At 45.1% G+C, this 21,535-nt stretch overlaps 1 protein-coding gene across 1 annotated transcript in view; it reads right to left on the bottom strand.

The window, feature by feature from the left end:
• RRAGD (Ras related GTP binding D) overlaps nucleotides 1-19,713 on the bottom strand; it is a 44,013-nt gene extending 24,300 nt beyond the window's left edge. Inside the window, exon 1 of the mRNA XM_012444279.2 lies at nucleotides 19,283-19,713. Coding sequence (XP_012299702.2) covers nucleotides 19,283-19,442 — 160 coding nt within the window. The 5' untranslated portion in view covers nucleotides 19,443-19,713. The remainder of the gene's footprint in view (nucleotides 1-19,282) is intronic.
• Nucleotides 19,714-21,535: the final 1,822 nt, after the last annotated feature.

The following is a 21,535-nucleotide window of genomic DNA, read 5'->3' as shown; positions in this document are numbered from 1 at the left end:
ATTCAGGAGCCATATCGTTCTCTGAGAAGTCATCACTAAAGAGATGCTTGTTGATGCGAGTTATGCCTCTCTGTCACCCTCCTCTGGCTAGCGCTCTCCCAAGCCATGAAGGCCTGGAAAATGGGCCCTGGACTAGATGTTGCAGGTTTGGACTGTGTTACACAGCAGATGCCAAGTCTGTGAGAGGCAGACATCTCTCAGGCCTACCCTGGCTTGGGACCCCCATCCAGTAAGGTAGCTACTAGCCAAATACAGTATTTAAATTAAAAATAAATTAAAATTAGAAATTCAAATCCTCCTCCTATGAGGTTTCTAGAGAAGTCAAATTCATAGACACAGACTGTTGGAGAGTGGTTTCCAGGAGCTGGGGGAAGAGAGGAATAGGGAGTTCTTGTTTAATGGGTACATAGTTTCAGGTGTGGGAATATGAGAAAGTTCTGGACGTGGCTGGTGGTGAGGGGCACATAACAATGTGAATGCCACTTCTGGCAAGTGGCTAACGTATTGGACAGCACAGACATAGAGCAGTAGACCCTAACCTTTGGGTACTTGGGACTAGTTTCGTGGAAAACAATTTTTCCAGGGACCAGTGGAGTGGTGGGGGTGGTTTCAGGATGATTCAAGCGCATTACATTTATTACGAACTTTATTATTATTACATTGTCCTATATAATGAAGTAACTCTGCAAGTCACCGTAATGTAGAATCAATGGGAGCCCTAGGCTTGTTTTCTTGCAACTAGATAGTCCCATGTGGGGGTGACAGTGACAGATCATCAGGCATTAGATTCTCATAAGGAGCGCACAACCTAGATTCCTCGCGTGTGCAGTTCACAACAGGGTTTGCACTCCTATGAGAACCTAATGCCATGGCTGATCTGACGGGAGGCGGAGCTCAGGCAGTAATGAGAGCAACAGGGAGTGCCTGTAAACACAGATGAAGCTTCGCTTGCCCGCCCACAGCTCCCCTCCTGCCATGTGGCCCAGTTCCTAACAGAACACAGAATGGTGCGGGTCTGTGGCCCAAGGTTTGGGAATCCCTGACACAGAACATTCTTATCCTCACAGAAAGTCCTAGAGGCCAGCACTACAGCAGTCCCTGGTAACAAAAATCAATCTTAAAATCCTTTGCTAAGGGTCCTGGAGGGATTAGGCATTACTTGATAAAAGTAGTAATTGGTGTAACAGCCCCAAGCCCTGTAGGGTTCTCTCTTTTCTCTGTTCTTGAAATATATAGTATTAATTCCACAATGTTCTTCAGTCCTAGAAAACCACTTAATTGCTAAGCAGCCTTCCAAATTGACCAAGAGCATGTACATTTCACAGACGTAAAGGAAGTACAGACCAGTGGTTAAGTGTTAAGGCTCTGAAGTCAGCAAGACTTGGGGTTTAAGCTCTCAGACCTTGAAAAAGATACTTAGATTTAGAGACTCAATTTCAAAATCTATAAAATGGACTTGATAATGAAAATAAACATCTCATAGGGCTGTTACAATAAATGAGATCAAGGACCTAAAATAATTATTAAAACTAAGATTCATTCAGCAAATGGTGCTGGGCCAACTGGATATCCATACACCAAAGAATGAAGTTAGACCCTTATGTCATACAAAAATTATATACATATACAAAATTTAACTCAAATGGATCAAACATCTAAATTGGAGAGCTAAAACTATGAAACTCTTAAAATGAACTAAGAAGGAAACATAGGCGTAAATCTTGGTGACCTTGCATTAGGCAATGGTTTCTTATCTATGACAGCAAAAGCACAAGCAACTACAGAAAAAAATAGATAAACTAGCCGGGCGCAGTGGCTCACGCCTGTAATCCCAGCACTTTGGGAGGCTGAGGCGGGTGGATCATGAGGTCAAGAGATCGAGACCATCCTGGTCAACATGGTGAAACCCCGTCTCTACTAAACATACAAAAAATTAGCTGGGCATGATGGTGCGTGCCTGTAATCCCAGCTAGTCAGGAGGCTGAGGCAGGAGAATTGCCTGAACCCAGGAGGCGGAGGTTGCGGTGAGCCGAGATCGTGCCATTGCACTCCAGCCTGGGTAACAAGAGCGAAACTCTGTCTCAAAAAAAAAAGAAAAAAAAAATTTAAAAAATTTAAAAAATTAAAAATAAATAAATAAATAGATAAACTAGACTTCATCAAAAATTTTTAAAGTGAAAAGACAAGCTACAGAATGGGAGAAAACATTTGCAAATCATACATAAGAGTCTAGTGTCCAGAATATATAAAGAACGCTTATAATTTAATAATAAATGACAACCCAATAAAAAATGAGCAAAAGATGTGAATAGACATTTCTCCAAAGAAACACTAAAGGTCAATAAACATATGAAAAGGTGTTCCAGGTCCTTAGCCATCAGAGAAGCACAAGTAAAAACCACATTGAGATGCCACTTCACACCTACTAGGACGGCTATAATCAAAATGACAGATAATAACAAGTGTTAGTGAAGATGTAGAGAAACTGGAACCTTCATATGCCACTGGTAGGAATGCGAAATGGTGCACTTTGAAAAACAGTTTGGCAGTTCCTCAAAAGATTAAACATAGGCCGGGCATGGTGGCTCCCGCCTGTAATCCTAGCACTTTGGGAGGCCAAGGTGGGCAGATCACTTGAGGTGAGGAGTTTGAGACCAGCCTGGCCAACATGGTGAAACCGTCTCTATTAAAAATACAAAAATTAGCCAGGCATGGTGTTGGGCACCTATAATCCAAGCTACTTGGGAGGCTACCGCAGGAGAATCACTTGAACCTGGGAGGTGGTGGTTGCAGTGAACTGAGATAGCACCATTGCACTCCAGCCTGGGCAACAGAGTAACACTCCTCCATCTTAAAAAATATATATGTATATATACTAAAAAAAAAATTGAAAACATTATGTCCAGGCAAAAACTTCTTCTGTAAAAAATGTTCACAGTGGTATTATTCACAATAGCCAAAAAGCAGAAACTTCCCAACACCCATCAACTCATGAATGAATGAATAGAATGAGGTATATCAATACAATGGAATATAGCCTGGACATGGTGGCTCATGTCTATAATCCCAGTACTTTGGGAAGCTGAGACAGGAGGGCTGCTTGAGGCCAGGAGTTCAAGATCAGCCTGGGCAACACAGTAGGACCCCATCTCTACAAAAACTTTAAAAATTAGCTGGGTATGGCAGCATGCATCTGTAATTCCAGCTACTCAGGAGACCAAGGTGGGAGGATCCCTTGAGCCCAGTGGCTTGAGGCTGCAGTGAGCCATGATCACGCCACTGTACTCCAGTTTGGGTGATACAGTAAAACCTTGTCTCAAAAAAATATATACAATGGAATATTATTCAGCCATAAAAAAGGAATAAAGTATCGATTCATGCTACAATATGGATGAACACTGAAAATATAATGCTAAGTGAAAGAACATATACAAAATATTATCTATTATATGATTCCATTTACATGAAATGTTCAGAATGGACATATCCATAGAGACAAAAAGTAGTTAGTGGTTGCCAGTGGCTAGAAAGAATGGAAAATAGAGAGTGACTGTTAACTGGTATGTAGTTATTTTGGAGTGATAAAAATTTTCTGGAATTTGCCAGGCACAGTGGCTCACACCTGTAATCCTAGTACTTTGGGAGGCCAAGGCAGGTGGATTGCTTGAGCTCAGGAGTTTTGAGACCAGCCTGGGTACCATGTCAAAACTCCATCTCTACAAAAAAAAAATACAAATTAGCCAGGTGTGGTGGCATGCACCTGACCAACATGTTGAAACCCCATCTCTGCCAAAAATATAAAAATTAGCTGGGTGTGGTGGCATGCACCTGTAGTCCCAGATACTTGGAAGGCTGAGGCAGGAGAATCACTTGAACCCTGTAGGCGGAGACTGCAGTGAGCCAAGATTGCACCACTGCATTCCAGCCTGGCAACAGAGCAACACTCTGTCTAAAAAAAAAAAAAAGAGAGAAAAGAAATAACAACTTAAATGTATAGAACTATAATCTGTCAATGAAAATAACTAAGATAATATTTACAACGTAAAAAGAGACAACTGACACACTGTTTTATGGTTTAATTTACAAAGCCCAGGCCTTTAAGTTAAATTCCAAAGATGCACAAGTTCACTGAAAACCTTTGATATTTCCTTTCACTTTATTTGCCAAACACAAATGTTTCAAAATCTTAAATACTCCCTAAATTGTGATTTCAACTCCACATTTTCTCTTTCAATTGTGCTCTTAAGGTTTCTGTTTTATAGATACAATAAATATGTGGGTTAATGGACCCAAAGCAGTTGCTTGGTAAATGCTGGTTATACAAAAAGATATATAAAACACGGTTCACTTCTTGGAGAATCTTCAAAATCCAGTCCAAACTGTGAGTGTTGGTGCACAGATAGACAAAGAGATCATTGGAACAGACAGGGAATCCAGAAATAAACCCACACATACATGGACAACTGATTTTTCACCATGAGGCAAAGAAAGCCAACTCCATGAAGAAATGACGGTCATTTTCACCAAATGACTGTTGGGCCAAGTGGACATCCATATGCAAAAAGAAAAAAATTCCACCCAATTGGTCATAGTACTAACTGTAAGACCTAAAACTATGAAACTTCTAGGAGATGATTTTGCATTAGGCAAAAATTTCTTAGATATGACACCCTCCCCTAAATATTGGTAAACTGGATTTTATTGAAATAAAACTTCTATACCCATGAAACTTTAAAAAATAAAAATTAAAAAGGAAGAAAAGCACAAATCCAAAAATGAAAAATTTGTTGGGACTTAAGACAGCAGTAACTCTCAAAAAAACAGTAATAAAGTAAAATAAAAACTTCAAATAATATTGTTAAGTAATAAAGACAAGACACATACTAGAAGAAAGTATTTGTAAATCATGTATCTGGGAAGGGACTTGTAAGCAGAATATATAAACTCTCAAAACTCATTAATAAGAAAACAAATGACTCAATTTTATTTTATTTATTTATTTACTGAGACAGGGTCTCACTCTGTTGCCTAGGTTGGAGTGCAGTGGCGCAATCATAGCTCACTGCAAACTCTACCTCTCGGGCTCAAGCAATCCTCCTGCCTCAGGCTCCGGAGGAGCTGGGACTACAGGTGTGACTCACCATGGCTCAGCTAATTTTTTGTAGAGATGGGGTTTCGCCATGTTGGTCTTGAACTCCTGGCTCAAGTGATACACCCACCTCAGCCTCCCAAAGTGCTGGGATTACAGGCGTGAGCCACTGTACCCAACCAATGACCCAATTTTTTTTTTTTTTTTTTGGAGACAGAGTCTCGCTCTGTTACCCAGGCTGGAGTGCAGTGAGGCAATCTTGGCTCACTGCAACTTCCACCTCCCGGGTTCACGTGATTCTCCTGCCTCAGCCTCCAGAGTAGATGGGATTTCAGGCGTGCGCCACCACACCTGGCTAATTTTTGTATTTTTAGTAGAGACAGGGTTTCACCATGTTGGTCAGGCTGGTCTCAAACTCCTGACCTCGTGATCCACCCACCTCAGCCTCCCAAAGTGCTGGGATTACAGGTGTGAGTTACTGCGCCTAGCCTCCGGCTGACCCAATTTTAAAAGTGAAATAAGCAAAAGATTTGAAGAGACAACTTGCCCAAGAAGATTTATAGAAGGTAAATAAGCACATGAAAAGATACTCGATACATCATTAATCATTATAAAATGTAAATCAAAACTGTAATGAGATACTATTACCCACTAAGATGGCTAAAATCAAGAAGACACAGAGTAACAATTGTTGGCAAGGATGTGCTGGTACTAGACCTCTCATACACTCCTGGTAGAAATGTAAAATGATACTATTTTGGAAAACAGTTTGGTGGTTTCTTAAGAAGTTGAACATACACCTATCATATTATCCCTTCCATTCCACTGCTGAGTTTTTACCTAAGAGAAATGAAAGTTTTTGTCCATATAAAAACGTGTACACAAAGGTTCATAACAACTTTATTTGTAATCAAAAACTGAAAACAACCCAAATGTCCATCAGTAGGTGACTAGATACACAAATTGTGGTGCCTCTCAGCAATAAAAAAAATAAACTATTGATACATATAACCTGGATGAATCTCTAATTATGCTGAGTGAAAGAAGCCATGACTCCTTTTTCATAAAATTCTTTTTAAAATTTGTAAACTAATCTAATCTACAGTGGCAAATAGCATATCACTGGTTGCCTGAGAAATGGAAGAGGCAGGGCTGGGTGTGGTGGCTCATGCCTGTAATCCCAGCACTTTGGGAGGCCAAGGTGGGTGGATCACCTAAGGTCAGGAGTTCAAGACTAGCCTGGTCAACATGGCAAAACCCTGTCTCTACTAAATATACAAAAACTAGCTTGGCATGGTGGTGGGCACCTTTAATCACAGCTACTCGGGAAGCTGAGGAAGGAGAATCGCTTGAACCTGAGAGGCGGAAGTTGCAGTGAGCTGAGATTGTGCCACTGCACTCCAGTCTGGGCAACAAGAGCGAAACTCCCTCTTAAAAAAAAAAAAAAGATAGAAAAAGAAATGGAAGAAGCAGTAGGCAGTAAGGAAAGGTCAGAGGAAGGAAGGGAGGGGTACGGGAAAACATTTGGAAGTGATGGATATGTTCTTTATCGACTGTGCTGATAAGTTTCACAGGTGCATACATATGTGAAACATATCAAATATGTATTATGTCAATAAACTATTGTAATTGACAGTTACAGCTGCTATACAAAATGTAATCTCAAGATAAGAACGGAAACCTTAACAGTTATAGTTGCTCTGCTATCACCTCCCAAGCAGCAAGTGTTTAATCAATGCAAAGTAGAGGGAAATGCTTGTGGGCCAGGGAAGAGACCCAGTGGATCACACAGAATATGAATGCAGATTTAAAGTACTGCAGAATTTGGATGGGTTGAGAGAAAGAGAGGCAGGAGGTCCTCCAGAAGAGGGAAGTCCAAATGTAAGCAAAGGCACAATGCCTTGCATGGAACAGGAAAATATGCATGCAATGAAAACTCATCGCTATCATGTATGAAGGTGCCTACCATGTGCCAGGCACTATTTGAGGCACTCTACACGCTTCATCCCATTCATGCTCCTTCAAGAATAGATATTATCCCCATTACACAGGTGAAGAAACTGGTTTTGGTGGAGTGCTCACCCAGAGCCTTCACCACCCACCCAGAGCCTTCACCACCAATCAGCTCTCTATTTGTCACATTAAATACTAAACTGTACTCTAATTTGCATATCTTATAATTTACAGGCTTAGAAAGGTCAAGTAACATTTAAACTGAGGGCTGGCCCACTCATGGTCTATGCATTCTCTTTCTGCTGTGCAACACTGCCTCCAATTAATGCAAGCAAAACTCCTTTAAATTACATACAAGTGGAAAAATATTCATGTGTTTATAAATGCCTTTCTTCCCAATTTATACTGCTAGATATGGGTGTAGATTTAAGTGTTTCTCCAGCAGGGTGTGTAAGTCTCTATGTGGCATGATCATCCACGCTGATGCCCTGTAGAAGTTGGATCTCCTCCTCCTGGGAGGGTGGCGAGGTGACAAACACCATTGTGAAGGGGGAGGGAGTATGTGTGCATGTTTACATACACAGAAATGCTGGGAAGCTAAATACACATACGGCTGCAACAGCAATACAGCTGGAAGTATTTCCTTTTCTCTGCCTGCCAAATTCAAGCATGGACCACCAACCATTAAACAGCTGAGAAAGGGTGGCCTATCAGAAAGAACACCATCAACTTTGCAGGGACTCCCTGGTTCTGAGCAGATGCCTTCAGCTAGGGAGTATGGAAATATGCTGTGTAGGCTGGGTACAATGGCTCACACCTGTAATCCCTGCACTTTGGCCAAAGAAGGCAAATTGCTGGAGCCCAGGAGTTTGAGACCAGCCTGGGCAATATGGCAAACCTCTCTCCACTAAAAATATTTATTTTTTTAATTAGCAGGTTGTGGTAGCATGTGGCTATAGTCCCAGCTACTCAGGAGGCTGAGGTGGGAGGATTACCTGAGCCCAGAAGTCAAGGCTGCAGTGAGCTGTGATTATGCCAGTGCACTCTGTACCATCATGCTCAGATAATTTCTTTTTTCCTTTTGTAGAGATGAGGTCTCCCTATGTTGCCTAGGCTAGTCTGGAACTCCTAGGCTCAAGTGATCCTCCCACTTCAGCCTCCTAAAGTGCTGGGATTACAGAAATGAGCCACTGTTCCCGGTCTGTGCTGGACATTCCTATAAACTTTACCAGCCCAGTGAGGGGTTCTGTTCTACCCCTGAGGAATCTCTAGGAATGAAACTGCCCAAGGCCATACGACTGGTATTGGTTGGAGTGCTCACCCAGAACCTTCACCACCAATCAGCTCTCTGTTTGTAACATTTAGTACTAAAGTGTCGTCTAATTTGCATATCTTATAAATTAAAATTTACAAGGGACCTTTTCCTTGAGGTGTTCTACAAAATGGCTTCATTCCAGCTGCTCTTCAAATACTTCACATCAGTGATTTCCAAACTTTAAGTCAGAACACATCAGTCTTCATAAAATCAATTCATGGGCATTAAACAGCAACAGCATTAAACAACAAAGATTTAAAAAGAAGAAACCAGAAAAATATCGGAGCACATGGTGCAGCGTAGAGTAAAACACGGCTTAGTGAAACTCTCTTGGGTTTATTTACATGTATGTGAGTACTCGTTCAGAGTATAAATGTTTTTATTGTGGGCCATGGTCAAAAATGTTATAGACCATGCCTTTACATCAGGAAAGGTTTCTTATATATCAGAAATGGACTGCTGACCAAAATTTTCCCTCTAATCCCCTCCCACTCCCTCCTCAAATATCTCTGCTTAAGAAACCTCATAGATCCTAGGTAGCTTAGCCTAGGTAAAGTGTTAATCTGAGGGTCCAGGGTTTAAGCACAGGCACTAAAACAAATCCCCTAGAGCGCAGCTCTGAATTCCCCAAAGGGTCTCACTCCACAATAGGCGTGGTAGAGGCAAAGAGCTTATGCCAGAAAGAAGGCACCTCAGCCTCTCTGCCTCCTGCAGAAGGCTGGGCTTTCTCCACCAACATCTCCCTAAGTATTACCCTTGTCTCAGGCTTCTAGGCGGGCAAAAGAGAATGAAAGATGACAGCCCCCCTAAAAGGAGCAATCAGAGGACAAGTCTTTAAAAATCCGCTAAGGGAGGGCTCCCCTTCAACCTGCCCAGGAACTTGCTGTAGTGAGATGAAATGTACAAGAGAGCAGTTTGTTCTCATTTCACCAAGGTTCCCTGAACACTGGCCAAGTATAAGGCAGGGCTGCAGACACAAAGAAAAACGATTCATCCCCTAGCAATTAGAGGGGAACACAGACATGAGAAACTGGCAATTACCATGCACGGCCAGCTAGGTATTCTAGGCACTGAGAGAGGCTCCCTGGAGGAGTAACATCTGAGTCTTAAAGGAGAGGAGGCGTGGAAGAGATGAATGAGGAAAAGGTTGCTCCAGGAAGAGATTTTCAAGTTCAGGAAACTGGAGGTTAGGGAATGCAGTTTGAAGGCAACAAGAGGCAACACTCTGTAGAGGTGATCTACCTGCCTTAGCCTCCCAAAGTGAGCCAGCGAGCCCAGCCTGGAAATCACTAAGGATTTTAAAGGGAGACTAATGTGATTTACATTTCATTAAGTTCACTCCAGAAACAGACTCCCTTGTGGGGGCCAGTGTGGAATTAGGAAGTTGTTCTAGAACACCAATGAAAAAGAGCTAAGGCACAGGCTGTGGAAATGGGTAGAAGAAATGGACTTGGGAGCTGAAATCTGTGTCCCATCGGGCATGGCGGACAAGGGAGAAAGAAGCCCTGGGTTCCTGATCTGGCAGCTCATTCACCAAGAAGGTTAGGGGGAAGACGCTGAACAAGTGTTTAAACTTGTTGGGCTTGCCAGTCTGCAGCTCACATGGAGAAAGGACCCAGGGCCTCACGAGGGAGGTAAGAATGTGACAGGCTTGAAGCAAGGAACAGAAGCTGCTGAGCTAGCCCTGACCTTGTTGGCTGAAACTGAGGGCATGTTTGAGGAGTTGTAGCTTTGGCCACAGCAAAACAACTCAAACCAATCCATTCCAACCTCTCATCAACCAGCGGTTGCCATTTACTGATCACCTACATAGCACACAGTGTCATCTCTCAAGGTGGCAACACTCGTCCTTTACAAATGTAAATGACAGCTCCCATGCAGGTACTCATCAATGGGCACGATGTTTCAGTCAAGCAGGCAGACTAAGTTCTAGAGATCTGATGTACCACAGTGTACCTACAATAGTATATGTGCACTTAAAAACTTACTAAGACAGATCTCATGTTAAGTGTTTTTACCATAGTGACATTTTTAAAAACTGTCAAGACATAAAGAAGAGGATAAATGAACCAATTAAAAGGTACTTAGGGAACATCCAGGCATTGAGAACCTTTATGTCTGTGGAATATTATAAGGCAACAAAGCAGTTTTTACCTGGGGATATATACATTATACATATATATTTTATATATATATGGCCATGGATAATGGACTTCCTGATTTTCTTTTTTTCTTTGAGAGAGAGGGTCTCACTCTGTCACTCAGGCTGGAGTTCAGTGGTTCAATCATAGCTCACTGCAGCATCAAACTCCTGGGCTCAAGTGATCCTCCTGCCCTCAGCCTCCCAAGTACCTAGGACTACAGGCACACACCACCTCCACTACACCTGGCTAATTTTTTTATTTTTGTGGGGGCAAGGGTTAGAAGCAGGGCCTCGCCATATTGCCCAGGCTGGTCTTGAACACCTGGACTCAAGCAATCCACCCATCTTGGCATCCCAAAGTGTTGGGATTACAGGCGTGAGCCACTGTGCCTGACCACTTCCTGATTTAAATCTTTATTTTCTCTATATTTACAAAAAACATCAATGTGGCCTTTTGCCATTTTTCCCATGTGGGTTATTACACACATACTTGAAGAATAAAAAACAGTTGTCATTTGAAGGGGTATTAGGTATTGGTAAGCAATTTCTGCCTTTCTGTAAAATTTTAATATTATATTCCAAAGGGGGATTTTTTTCTATTAGTTTAAAATTTGGGCCCAATGATCTGTGTAACACAAATTATAAAATAATACGAAAACAAGATTTTGCAGTTTGTAGAAAATTTAAATTGTAAAAACAAACTGAGGCCTCAGTGCTTACCCACAACACTCAGTAGATGTTTGTTGGGATGATTACATGAAAGTGACTGAGCAGAATTTGAGGCTAAATTAACCGAAGCTTTAAAAAGAAACTTCATGTCTGACTTTGGCCCAGATCAGCACTTGGAACTGAGTGCCAAGAGGGTCAGCTTAGGCCTAGGTGTAGTTTATTTACTGTGGTCAGGGACACCAAGTAGACCTCACCTCTCCTCCACTCAGTGCTGTCAATACCCAGATTTCCCAAAGAGCCCACCCAGCCTTCAAACTGGACTGCTGTAGATCCCAGGAAATTCAATCACCCAAGGAACAGCACTATGGGGAGGAGTCATCAAATTGGCCCATTATCAGTCTTTAACACCTGCAGGCTAATTACTTAATCCAGAATTATCCAGTAACCAGCAGAGCCCTGTCAAAAACCAACAGGCCTTAGTAAATAGAAAAAGAAGGGACAGAAAGATGGATTGGTGCCTTGAGTATAACAGGGCTGCCTGGGGACCCTGCCTGACTGATCTGAGGTTAGGAATGCTTACAACAAAGAAGGAACCAGAAATCAGGAAAATGGGAATTGATACCCAATGTTCACCTCCTTACACAGCTCTTAAGATTGGCCCTGCCTTCTTTCCAGGAAGAATGAGGCATCATATGAAATGCACTTCATAAATTCTAGTGCATTATACGATTGAGAACTATTATAATTAAGGAGAGTTCTCTGAGAGGTAACATCTTTGAACAGGCTCAAAACAGGAAAATAAACTATTTAATGCAAGAATTAAGTGGCAAAGTGATGGCAAGTGGAATGGTTGAACATGTACTGGGTTAGTGTCAGACTAGGGTTCAAGTCCCAGCTCTGCCATTTACTAGCTATGTGACCCCATACATGTCCCCTTGCCCATGAGCCTTTATTTCTTCTTCTATCAATCTCTATCCACATACACACGGACACACACACATGTACACAAACACACACAGTCACTCCCCTTCTTTTTTTCCCACCCCAAGCCTGGGCAACGAGAGAGTCTTTTGTGGAATGTGACTACAGTGAGAGGCTCACTCAACCTTAAGGGAAAATTAGAATGTCTTCGCTATTAGTATTCTGTGGGATCAACAAAGGCTTAAGTGTCTATGTGCTTATGGTTTTAGGAAGAGGCCTCTGGTGTGTTTCTATTTGCAACTTTCTCTGTGGCTCCTTTAAATTTCTGGAGCTTCTGTTGATCAATGGAACTACTTATACATTCAAGACCCAGGAGTTCAGTAAGAAATTCCAACTCAAGTGGGAATGAATCATGTGAATAATAACACTACTACTAATAAGAGATATGCAAAAATCACGAAGATTTACTGTCCATTTGATTAACTACTTAGTAGAGAAAATTAAATGCAAACAGAACACATATTTTTCAAAGGCATAAAGATTTTTGAAGGTGATTCTTTTATTTATGTGTGAAGACTAAATCTTTCCCTGTGAAATCCTCTCAAATCACACTGGCAGATAACTAAAAAACAAGATTGATACCACATATGAATATTTCCTTAACATATGTATTCATTCAGTAGCAGTCCTAATGATAAGGGGAGTGCTGGGAAGAGAAGGGCATGGTCCCTTTAAATTATATGGAAGAAAGAAGGGAAATGCTGGGTAGAAGAGGGCCTGGTCCCTGGCAAGGGCTCCACCCCCAAAGACCTAGGTGAAGCCAGGCATTTCCTGCCCAAATGTTGCAAGACCCCCTGGCCTGCCACATCCCCATCCTGTGGCTATAAAAACCGAAGACCTGGCCACATGCGATGGCTCACTCCTGTAATCCCAGCACTTTGGGAGGCTGAGGAGGGCAGATCACCTGAGGTTGGGAGTTTGAGACCAGCTTGACCAACAAGGAGAAAACTGTCTCTACTAAAAATACAAAATTAGCTGGGCATGGTGGCACATGCCTGTAATCCCAGCTACTTGGGAGGCTGAGGCAGGAGAATCGCTTGAACCCAGGAGGCGGAGGTTGTGGTGAGCCAAGATTGCACCATTGCACTCCAGCCTGGGCAACAAGAGCTAAACTCCATCTCAAAAAAAAGAAGAAGACTTTTGGGAGGCTGAGGCAGGTGGATCACGAGGTCAGTAGATCGAGACCATCCTGGCCAACATGGTGAAATCCCATCTCTACTAAAATACAAAAAATTAGCTGGGTGTGGTGGTGTGCACCTGTAATCCCAGCTACTTGGGAGGCTGAGGCAGGAGAATCACTTGAACCAGAGAGACGGAGGTTGCAGTGAGCCAAGATCGTGTCATTGTACTCCAGCCTCGTGACAGAGCCAGACTCCAACTCAAAAAAAGAAAAGAAACCAAGACCCTAGCAAGGCAGAGACTGAAGGGGTTGGACGTCGAGAGGAGCACATCAGTGGAGGAACACACAAACAGCTGAATATCTAGAGGAGCAAATCGGTGGAAGAAGATACAAGCGGATGGATGTCGAGAGGACATTGGGAGCACACCAGCTAGCCATGGACCAGCAGAAGGACAAAGAGTTTGGCCAGAGTGGTCAGAGAATAGCAGCCAGACTCTAGGCAAAAACCATTTCCCTTCTGGCTCCCCCATCTGCTGAGAGCTACTTCCACTCAATAAAATCTTGCGCTCATTCTCTAAGCCCAGGTGTGATCCGATTCTTCAGTACACTAAGGCAAGAACCCAGGATACAGAAAGCACTCTCTTCTTGTGACAAGATAGAGGGTCTAACTGAGCTGGTTAACACAAGCCCATAGATGGCAAAACTAAAAGAGGACCCTGTAACACACGCCCACTGAGGCTTTAGGAGCTGTAAACATTCAGCCCAGACACTGCCATGGGGTCAGAGGCCCACAGCCTGCCCGTCTGTGTGCTCCCCTAGAGGTTTGAGCAGCGGAGCATGAAGAAGGGAGCCAAAACCCCATCACACACCCTGCGAGGGGGACAAGGGAACCTTTCTCATTTCACTAATATGTTTTGATTTACCAACATGCCTGCAGAAAGGGAAAGGCATTCTTACAAACTTTTTAACAATCACTTTGAGAGTGCACTAAGGTTGGCTTTATGCAGTCCTCTATTTTACACACTAAGAAATGAAGCCAAAGTCTTTCTAGGAGGACCACAAGAGGAGAAAGTTGACCAGCAAGCACCCTGGACCCTGTAGCCCAGGAGTGAAAAACATATTTGTCTTGAGTGTCACAGCAGAACCAGAAAGGCAATCACAAGAGAGCTTTAAGGTTGTGGCACAGGAGGGAGAACAAAAAAGATTTCTTAAAAAATGAAAAGGATACAAAAAGAATAAAGGAGATAGAGAAGAAAGAAAGAAGAGGCCAGATGCAGTGCTCATGCCTGTAATCCCAGCACTTTGGGAGGCCGAGGCAGGTGGACCACTTGAGGTCAGGAGTTCAAGACCAGCCTGGCCAACATGGTGAAACCCCATCTCTACTGAAAATACAAAAACTAGCTGGGCATTGTGATGGGCACCTATAATCAGTCCCACCTATTGGGGAGAGTGAGGCAGAAGAATCACTTGAACTCAGAAGGTAGAGGTTGCAGTGAGCTGAGATTGCACCACTGCACTCCAGCCTGGGTGACAGAGTGAGACTCCATCTCAAAAGAAAGAAAGAAGAAAAATGAGCAGGAACAAGGTAGCTGTGCTAAAAGTGAAATTGATTGTCACCAGCATTTGCTATGGGCTGGGGGAGGATTGAATAACGCAGGGTGAACTTGGGGCAGACTCAGTTATCTTTGAAAAACAAAAGATGATCTCTCAAACCCAAAGCCATCGTCTCTTACCCAGAACTTGCTGTTTATGCCTCCTGTTTCCATTAGACTAACTTCTGTCTAATATTAAAATAGAAGAGACTGCTAATAAAAAAAGAGAGTCAGTACTCTCTGGTGCCCTGAATCACTGACACATGTTGATAAAATGTCTGATAAAAGATACTCTCCCAATATAGGCATTCAAACAAGTATTTACCTAAGATTTGACTTTGATCACGTCTTTTTAAACTATCCTGTAGTTTGATCTGTTCCAACTCTTCTGTATTTCCAGGGCCAGAAAGAAATCCAAGAGTTAAGTTGTGTCCAGGACTGTAGTCAACCCAACTCTTTTTGGATAAGGCAGAATTACAAGAAAAGGGGCTTACATTTCCACACACTTGATCCTCTTCCAAACTTCGCTCACTTCTAGCTCATGATAGGGCGGTAGAAAAGTCCCCTGGTATCTCTGAGCCATGGTTTCAGTATCAGGAGAACCATTAACTCTACTTACTTCCAAGGAACAATGAAAAGGTGAATTTGCTAATTTTTTAGTTATTTTAGGAAAAAAGCTACACACAGTCATGCATGCCTATAATCCTAGCTACTTGGGAGGCTGAAGCAGGACGATTGCTTGACCAGCCTAGGCAACATAGAGAAACCCACTCCCTTCCCCACAAAAAGCTGACACTAATGAACAAACGATTAATAGATATGAATTGCTGGATTCACCCCATCTACATCCTTCAGGAAGGAAGACCTTGGATCTTTCATGCCTCCAGAAATCACCTGGAGAGTCACTTCCTCAGATCCTAAGGGTGTGCACAGGCTGCTATGAAGACAAAGACCGAACTTCACTGGACTGTGGGCAAGCAGCTTTGTTAGCCAAGTTTCCCCTAAAAAATGGGAGGGGCTTTGGGGGAAAACAATTTTACTTTCTGATGAAATATGATCTTTTAATTGCTTTCCTTGTTATTATAGGGTTTTTTGGTTTTGTATTTCTTTTTTTGTTTGTTTGTTTTGGGGGGACAGAGTCTCGCTCTGTTGCCCAGGCTGGAGTTCAGTGGCGCAATCTCAACTCACCACAACCTCCGCCTCCTGGGTTCAAGTGATTCTCCTGCCTCAGCCTCCCGAGTAGCTGGGACTGCAGGCGCAAGCCACCATGCCCAGCTAATTTTTGTATTTTTACTGGAGACAGGGTTTCACTATGTTGGCCAGGTTGGTCTCGAACTCCTGACTTCGTGATCTGCCTGCCTCGGCCTCCCAGAGTGCTGGGATTACAGGCGTGAGCCACCATGTTATTACAGTTTTTAAAGCATAGTAACTTATTAAAAGCTTTCAAGTCCATGAATCTAAAAATAATCATTATTTTTGATAAAATTGTTTTTAATGGCCTAACCACTGCCTCCTCTCTGGGAGTTGAAGGTGAGACTCACCTTACCTGTAATTAACTGCCATGTGGGGAAGGTTGAGAAGTGTCCAGATCTGCCCTAACAGAACTCGTGTGCCTGAGAACACTTTTGCTATTCATGAATAAAATATGAAGTGGAAGCCAGAGAAGTGCAATTTAAGTCTCACCTTAGCTGCCCTATGTTTTCAAACTTAGTACAATGTGGTAAAACTTACAAGGCACTCGGTTTAAAAATAAGATCAGAGATTCCTTTATAAGTCCTACAGACTGAGGGAAATGAAAATTGTATTATATATCCACCTTCAGTCCACTTTTCTTGCACGGCTCCTGATAAATTGCTTTGCAACTTAGCCTGCCATACCAGTTGGTCCCACATCCCACCCTCAGCCTCCAGCCTGACAGGGTACATTTCTGAACTTAATGGAAAAAACCCCAGGTCTCCACTAAGTGCAGGCACTAAACCAAGCTATTAGGAAGGGGAAACAGGAGTGGGGGTTCATTAGAGAAATGCTTTGCTAGTGGTTCAGAGTACACCATATCCATCCATCTTTTCTCAGAATAAGTAAGTCCTTTTTTCCTATGTTCCATTTCTTAAGTTTGAGAGTAGGTAAATTTTACCAAAAATAAAACAAGGTTATAATGCAACACGTGAATCAGCCTTCTGAAGGACACAGGAAGGGATGTCACGACTCCCAACCTCCCCATCCCAATCCCCACTCCCCAGACCCTATCAGCTGGCCTGACAGCCATCAGGAACAGTCCTCGCTGGAACTGCTGACTGAGGAGCCTATCTGCCACTAGAAAGCAAATGTTCAGACAGAGATTCTGCATCAATGCCTAAACCCAAAAGTCAAAGTCAGGGAAATCTGGAAAGAACAGAGGCCAAAATATAAGGGAGGAAGTCTGAGAAGCAGACCAGCTATCCACAGCAGGCCCAACGTTTGCCAAGCAAATATGAACATGTTGCTCTTCTCATAATACAAATGTATTTAATCCTTTTATAGCAAGATCCCAAGCTGATCCCAAGAGCTCTTTCAGAAGGATTTTATTATGCAAGTCACCAAAAATCAGTTACAGGCAAGTTTGCCTTTAGGTTAGCAGCTAAGGAGCCTCAAAGTCTGGGCCCTGGGGAAGCCCTTTGTTCCGGGAATCCCGTCCTTCAAGCAGGGCTTTAATTTCACTTCAATTTCAAGTCCCCACATCAAATTTTAAAAGTGCCCACTTAAAGAACTGCAGAATAAACGAAGGGTCCAGCACTTTTCCTGGACCCTCTGGGCCTCGGAACAGTATCAAATTACAGGGCTTTCCCTTCCGGATATGGTTCCCCCACCCCCCACTTTTTTTCTTTTTTAAAAAAGAGAATCCCGCATACACCCTGCTGTGTCCACCATTTCAAATACCTTGCAAATACATCCCTATTCTGCATCTCTCTGGAGTCTTCTGAGAATCTGGCAAGAGCTAACAAATGGAATTTGAATAATAATGAGGCGACTGAACAATTTAATTACGGAAGGTAGCTCTAGAAACTCCAATAAAAGGACTGAGAGCCTTTATCTACAAAAATGTGGCCCAGTGCTCAACGGTAGGACCAATTACCGGAAGTGAAGAAGACAGCACAAAGGTGCACACATCAGTTTAAGCAAATGAGGAATTAGCACAAATCATGCCAAAAGAGAGAAACAGCCTGAGAGAAAACATTTTCTGAAAAATGGTGACTTGGGAGGCTTCTTTCTCATCTACCAGGCATAGTTAACTTTATTTCCTTTCTGATTCATTGAAAGTCGTGCCTGCCAGATGTAGAATTATGCAACTACCCTTGTGAGAAAGGCTTTGTATAGGGAATTCAAAAGAAGTTCAGTGAATACCCAATAAAAGTTCTTTAAAAATCAATAGTCACAAAGATACTTGTATCTCTAACACAATTTCTTCAGTGCTAAACACTAAAGTTAGTTCCTTCTCCTGGATGCATACAGCTTCACCGAGAATAATATGTGTAACAGCCACTTTCTATTGACCTTTCCAAGTAACCTTACAGTAAAGGAACTTTTGCTCGCTTTTGAGGGAAACAAAAAAGTTTAACCTTTCTGGAATCCTAAAAGGCTCTCAACTTCCTCAGACCTTAAGAATAAAATGCAGGAAGCCCCCACAAGCCGAACGATTGATTGCTAAAACCCGCTTCTAGAACAGGAAACAGAGTTTGCTTCAATGGCAAGAATCCCCTGCCGCGCGCTCACTCCCTGGCAGGCACTGCCAAGTCCAGGTGGTGATACGGGGTGCAGATAAGGTGTCCAGATAACGGTGTTTGCGTGGATCCCGGGAAACCTGCAGCCACTCGGCGACTCCCAAAACAGCTTGGCGAGCATCCCCCCCGGCGGGTCTCCCCAGCCACCACCTGGGCGGCCCCAGGACCCCTCCCGCGGCGACGCGGGGCGAGACTGACACCCGCAGCTGCCAACGACCCTGCCAGTCACGCTGCCGCCGGTGCCTTTTTTTAGCCACGACATCTGACTCTGGCTTCAACAGCAGCGTTCTGGAGAGAGGTCCCAAGGCGCGCCCGCCGTCCCCTCCCCTCCCCAACCGCCAGACGCTGCGGAGAGCTCGGGTGAGGGGCGCTGGAGGCAGCGGCTCTGAAAGGGGCAGAAGCGCGCGCTGCTCCGGCCCAGGAGCTTCCTCTCTCCTTCCCCTTCCCCACCGATCCAGGTCCCCCCTCCGCCACCAGCACCGTGCTCCCACGTTTGGCAGCTCGAGGTCGCGCTTCTGTCGCCCCTCCCCACCCTAACCCCTCAACTCCGCTCCCCTGGACCCCCTCCAAGTCGGTGGCCCGTGAGCGGCCAGGCTGGGGGCGGGAAGACACCACGGGGAGGTAAGGGGCTCGAGCTGAGGGCGCAGGGGCCGAGCTCTCACCTCCCTCCTCCGTGCCGCTGTCCGGATCGGCGTCCGAGGAGTCGGGCCCGTCCCCGTAGTCCGCTAGCCCCACCAGCTCATCCTCCTCCTCCTCCTCCTCCTCCTCCTCCTCCGCGTCGTCCTCGTCCTGCGGCTGCGGCTTCCCCAGCACCTGGCTCATCGCGCCCACCGGCCGGCCCTGGGGCGGGGAGGGTCCGGAGTGGGGGCCAAGCCTCCTAGCTGGCCTCCCTCAGCCTATTTCTGAAGCGGGGGTTTGTCTAGAGCTCGGCGGGGGCCGGCGGAAGCGGGGGCCGCGCGTCCCCCGGCGGGCGGCGCCCAGGTCCGGGTCCCGCGGTTCCCAGCGCGCGCGAAGCCCCCTCCCCCGCCCCGCCCGCCGGCGGAGGAGTCAGCCGGAGCGCGGCAGTTCCTCCCCGAGGAGGGAGAGAGAGAGACTGCGTGACCCGAGTCACCTGACACACACTGTCACACACTCACACACACAACCCGCACGGGCGCGCGCGCGCTCGCCCGGCCTCGGGCACCACTCGGCGGGGCGCAGGGCCGAGGCCACACACGCACACGCACGAGGAGAGCGGGGCGGCACGGGGCCCCTGCATCCTCCCAGACACTCACATAGACACACGCCCCGTACACTGGGCCCCCGGGACGCCGCGCCGTCACCCACCGCGGCTGCGCGCCAGGGGCCCCCACGCGCCGCCTCTGCACGTGGTCCCCACACAAGCGGGGGAGGGGGCGCCGCACACCCTGAATGTCCCCCCCGTCCCACTGCCACCACGCACACACACCCGCAGAGCCCCTACCGTGGGTGGCTGCCTCCTGCTTTCAGTCCCAAGCTAGGATCCCAAGTGGGCGGCCTCCCAACAGCGTGGCGCCCAGACCCTCACCCCAGAGCAGCGTGCGGAGGACACCCCGTGGACGCTCAAGAGCCCCGGGCAGAGAACTCAGAGAAATGCACAGTGGAGGCGCAGTCTCCATAGCAATTGTCTTTTAGTGTGCCTTTATGGTTCAAAGTGCTTCCCACCAAGAATATTCAAAAAGCAGGCCTAGCCAGATGTAAATTTTTCTGAAGAAATCACATGACTCGTGCCTGCTTAGACTAAATAATTCTTCGGCAGCCTTTTGGAAAAGGTCTCAGTGTATAACACATTCAGGGGCTATTCATGGCCACCTCCTCATGTCTCATTGTTGCATAGACTGAAATCCCACATAAATAAAATATTTCAAGGCTTTTGTGGGAGTAGGGGAGTGGTGGGGGGGCGCAATTCTCGAATAGGAATAGCAGCAACGTGGAGTGAGACTCTAAAACCTGCATTCCTCCTTCACAAGCTTTTCACCACGGAACACACTGTACCCACCCTTTCTGGGTACTGCAGAAAATCACGTGGATGAACTTCCTTCTATGGAGCACAATAAGAAAAAACCGGCTGGTCAGCATGGTGATCCAGCTCCTACAGGTGCCAGCAGCTCAGCCGCTGGTGCAGTACAGAAGAGGAGACTGGGAGCTCGGGCAGGAGACTCTCCGGGCCCAAGGGTGCTAACTTCCATAAGAAACATTTATTAACCACCTGCTGTATGCCTGGGGCTGGGCTAAGTAGGGGATCTAAGGATGCTCAAGGCAGTGTGTTCCTGCCCTGAGGGAGCTCTCAGTCTACCACATCATGACTCATGTCCTGGATTTTCTAGTATTTCTGAGTGTTGAAGGTGGATGCAGACACTTTTCAGAAGGTAGCTGCTTCTGACTGGAAAGGTCTTGAGATTTTCCAAGGGAGGCAGCCAGTATAATTTGGTATGACTGTATCAGTTAAGGTCCTTCCCAGGACGAAACAGATGGTAGGTGCAAAGATTTTTAACTGAAGCCTTCAAGTGAAGGAACAATTTACAGGAGTGTGGACAGAGGTTAGGGAATCAACTCAGGTATTAGCAATAGTGGGAAGATATCACCACCCCTAAATTTACAGGAAGAGAGCTAGAGCCCTGGAGAGGGGCCACAAAACAGGAGCTGTAACTGATGAGGAAGTTGCTGTTGCCAAAACTGCCTCACATCAAGGAGAGAGCAGAGGAAATAAATACCCTGACCTCTTTCTCTCCATCCATCCTCCCTCCACTCTCCTGTGTCTCCCATTGACCAAACCCAACTGGAAGCCAGAAGGCAAGGGAGCCCAGAACCTAGTCCAGGACAGAGACTGGATAGGGAGGGAAGGGAGTGGGTCCCAGGGTTGGGTGAGGTGCAAGGAGCATCACCAACACAAGAAG

The sequence above is a fragment of the Aotus nancymaae genome, unplaced genomic scaffold, assembly GCF_030222135.1.
Source record: "Aotus nancymaae isolate 86718 unplaced genomic scaffold, 86718_ANA_hifiasm-v0.15.2.pri h1tg000040l, whole genome shotgun sequence".
NCBI lineage: Eukaryota > Metazoa > Chordata > Mammalia > Primates > Aotidae > Aotus > Aotus nancymaae.
The sequence above is the reverse complement of the archived record's forward strand: the minus strand, read 5'-3'. Positions and strand labels throughout refer to the sequence as shown.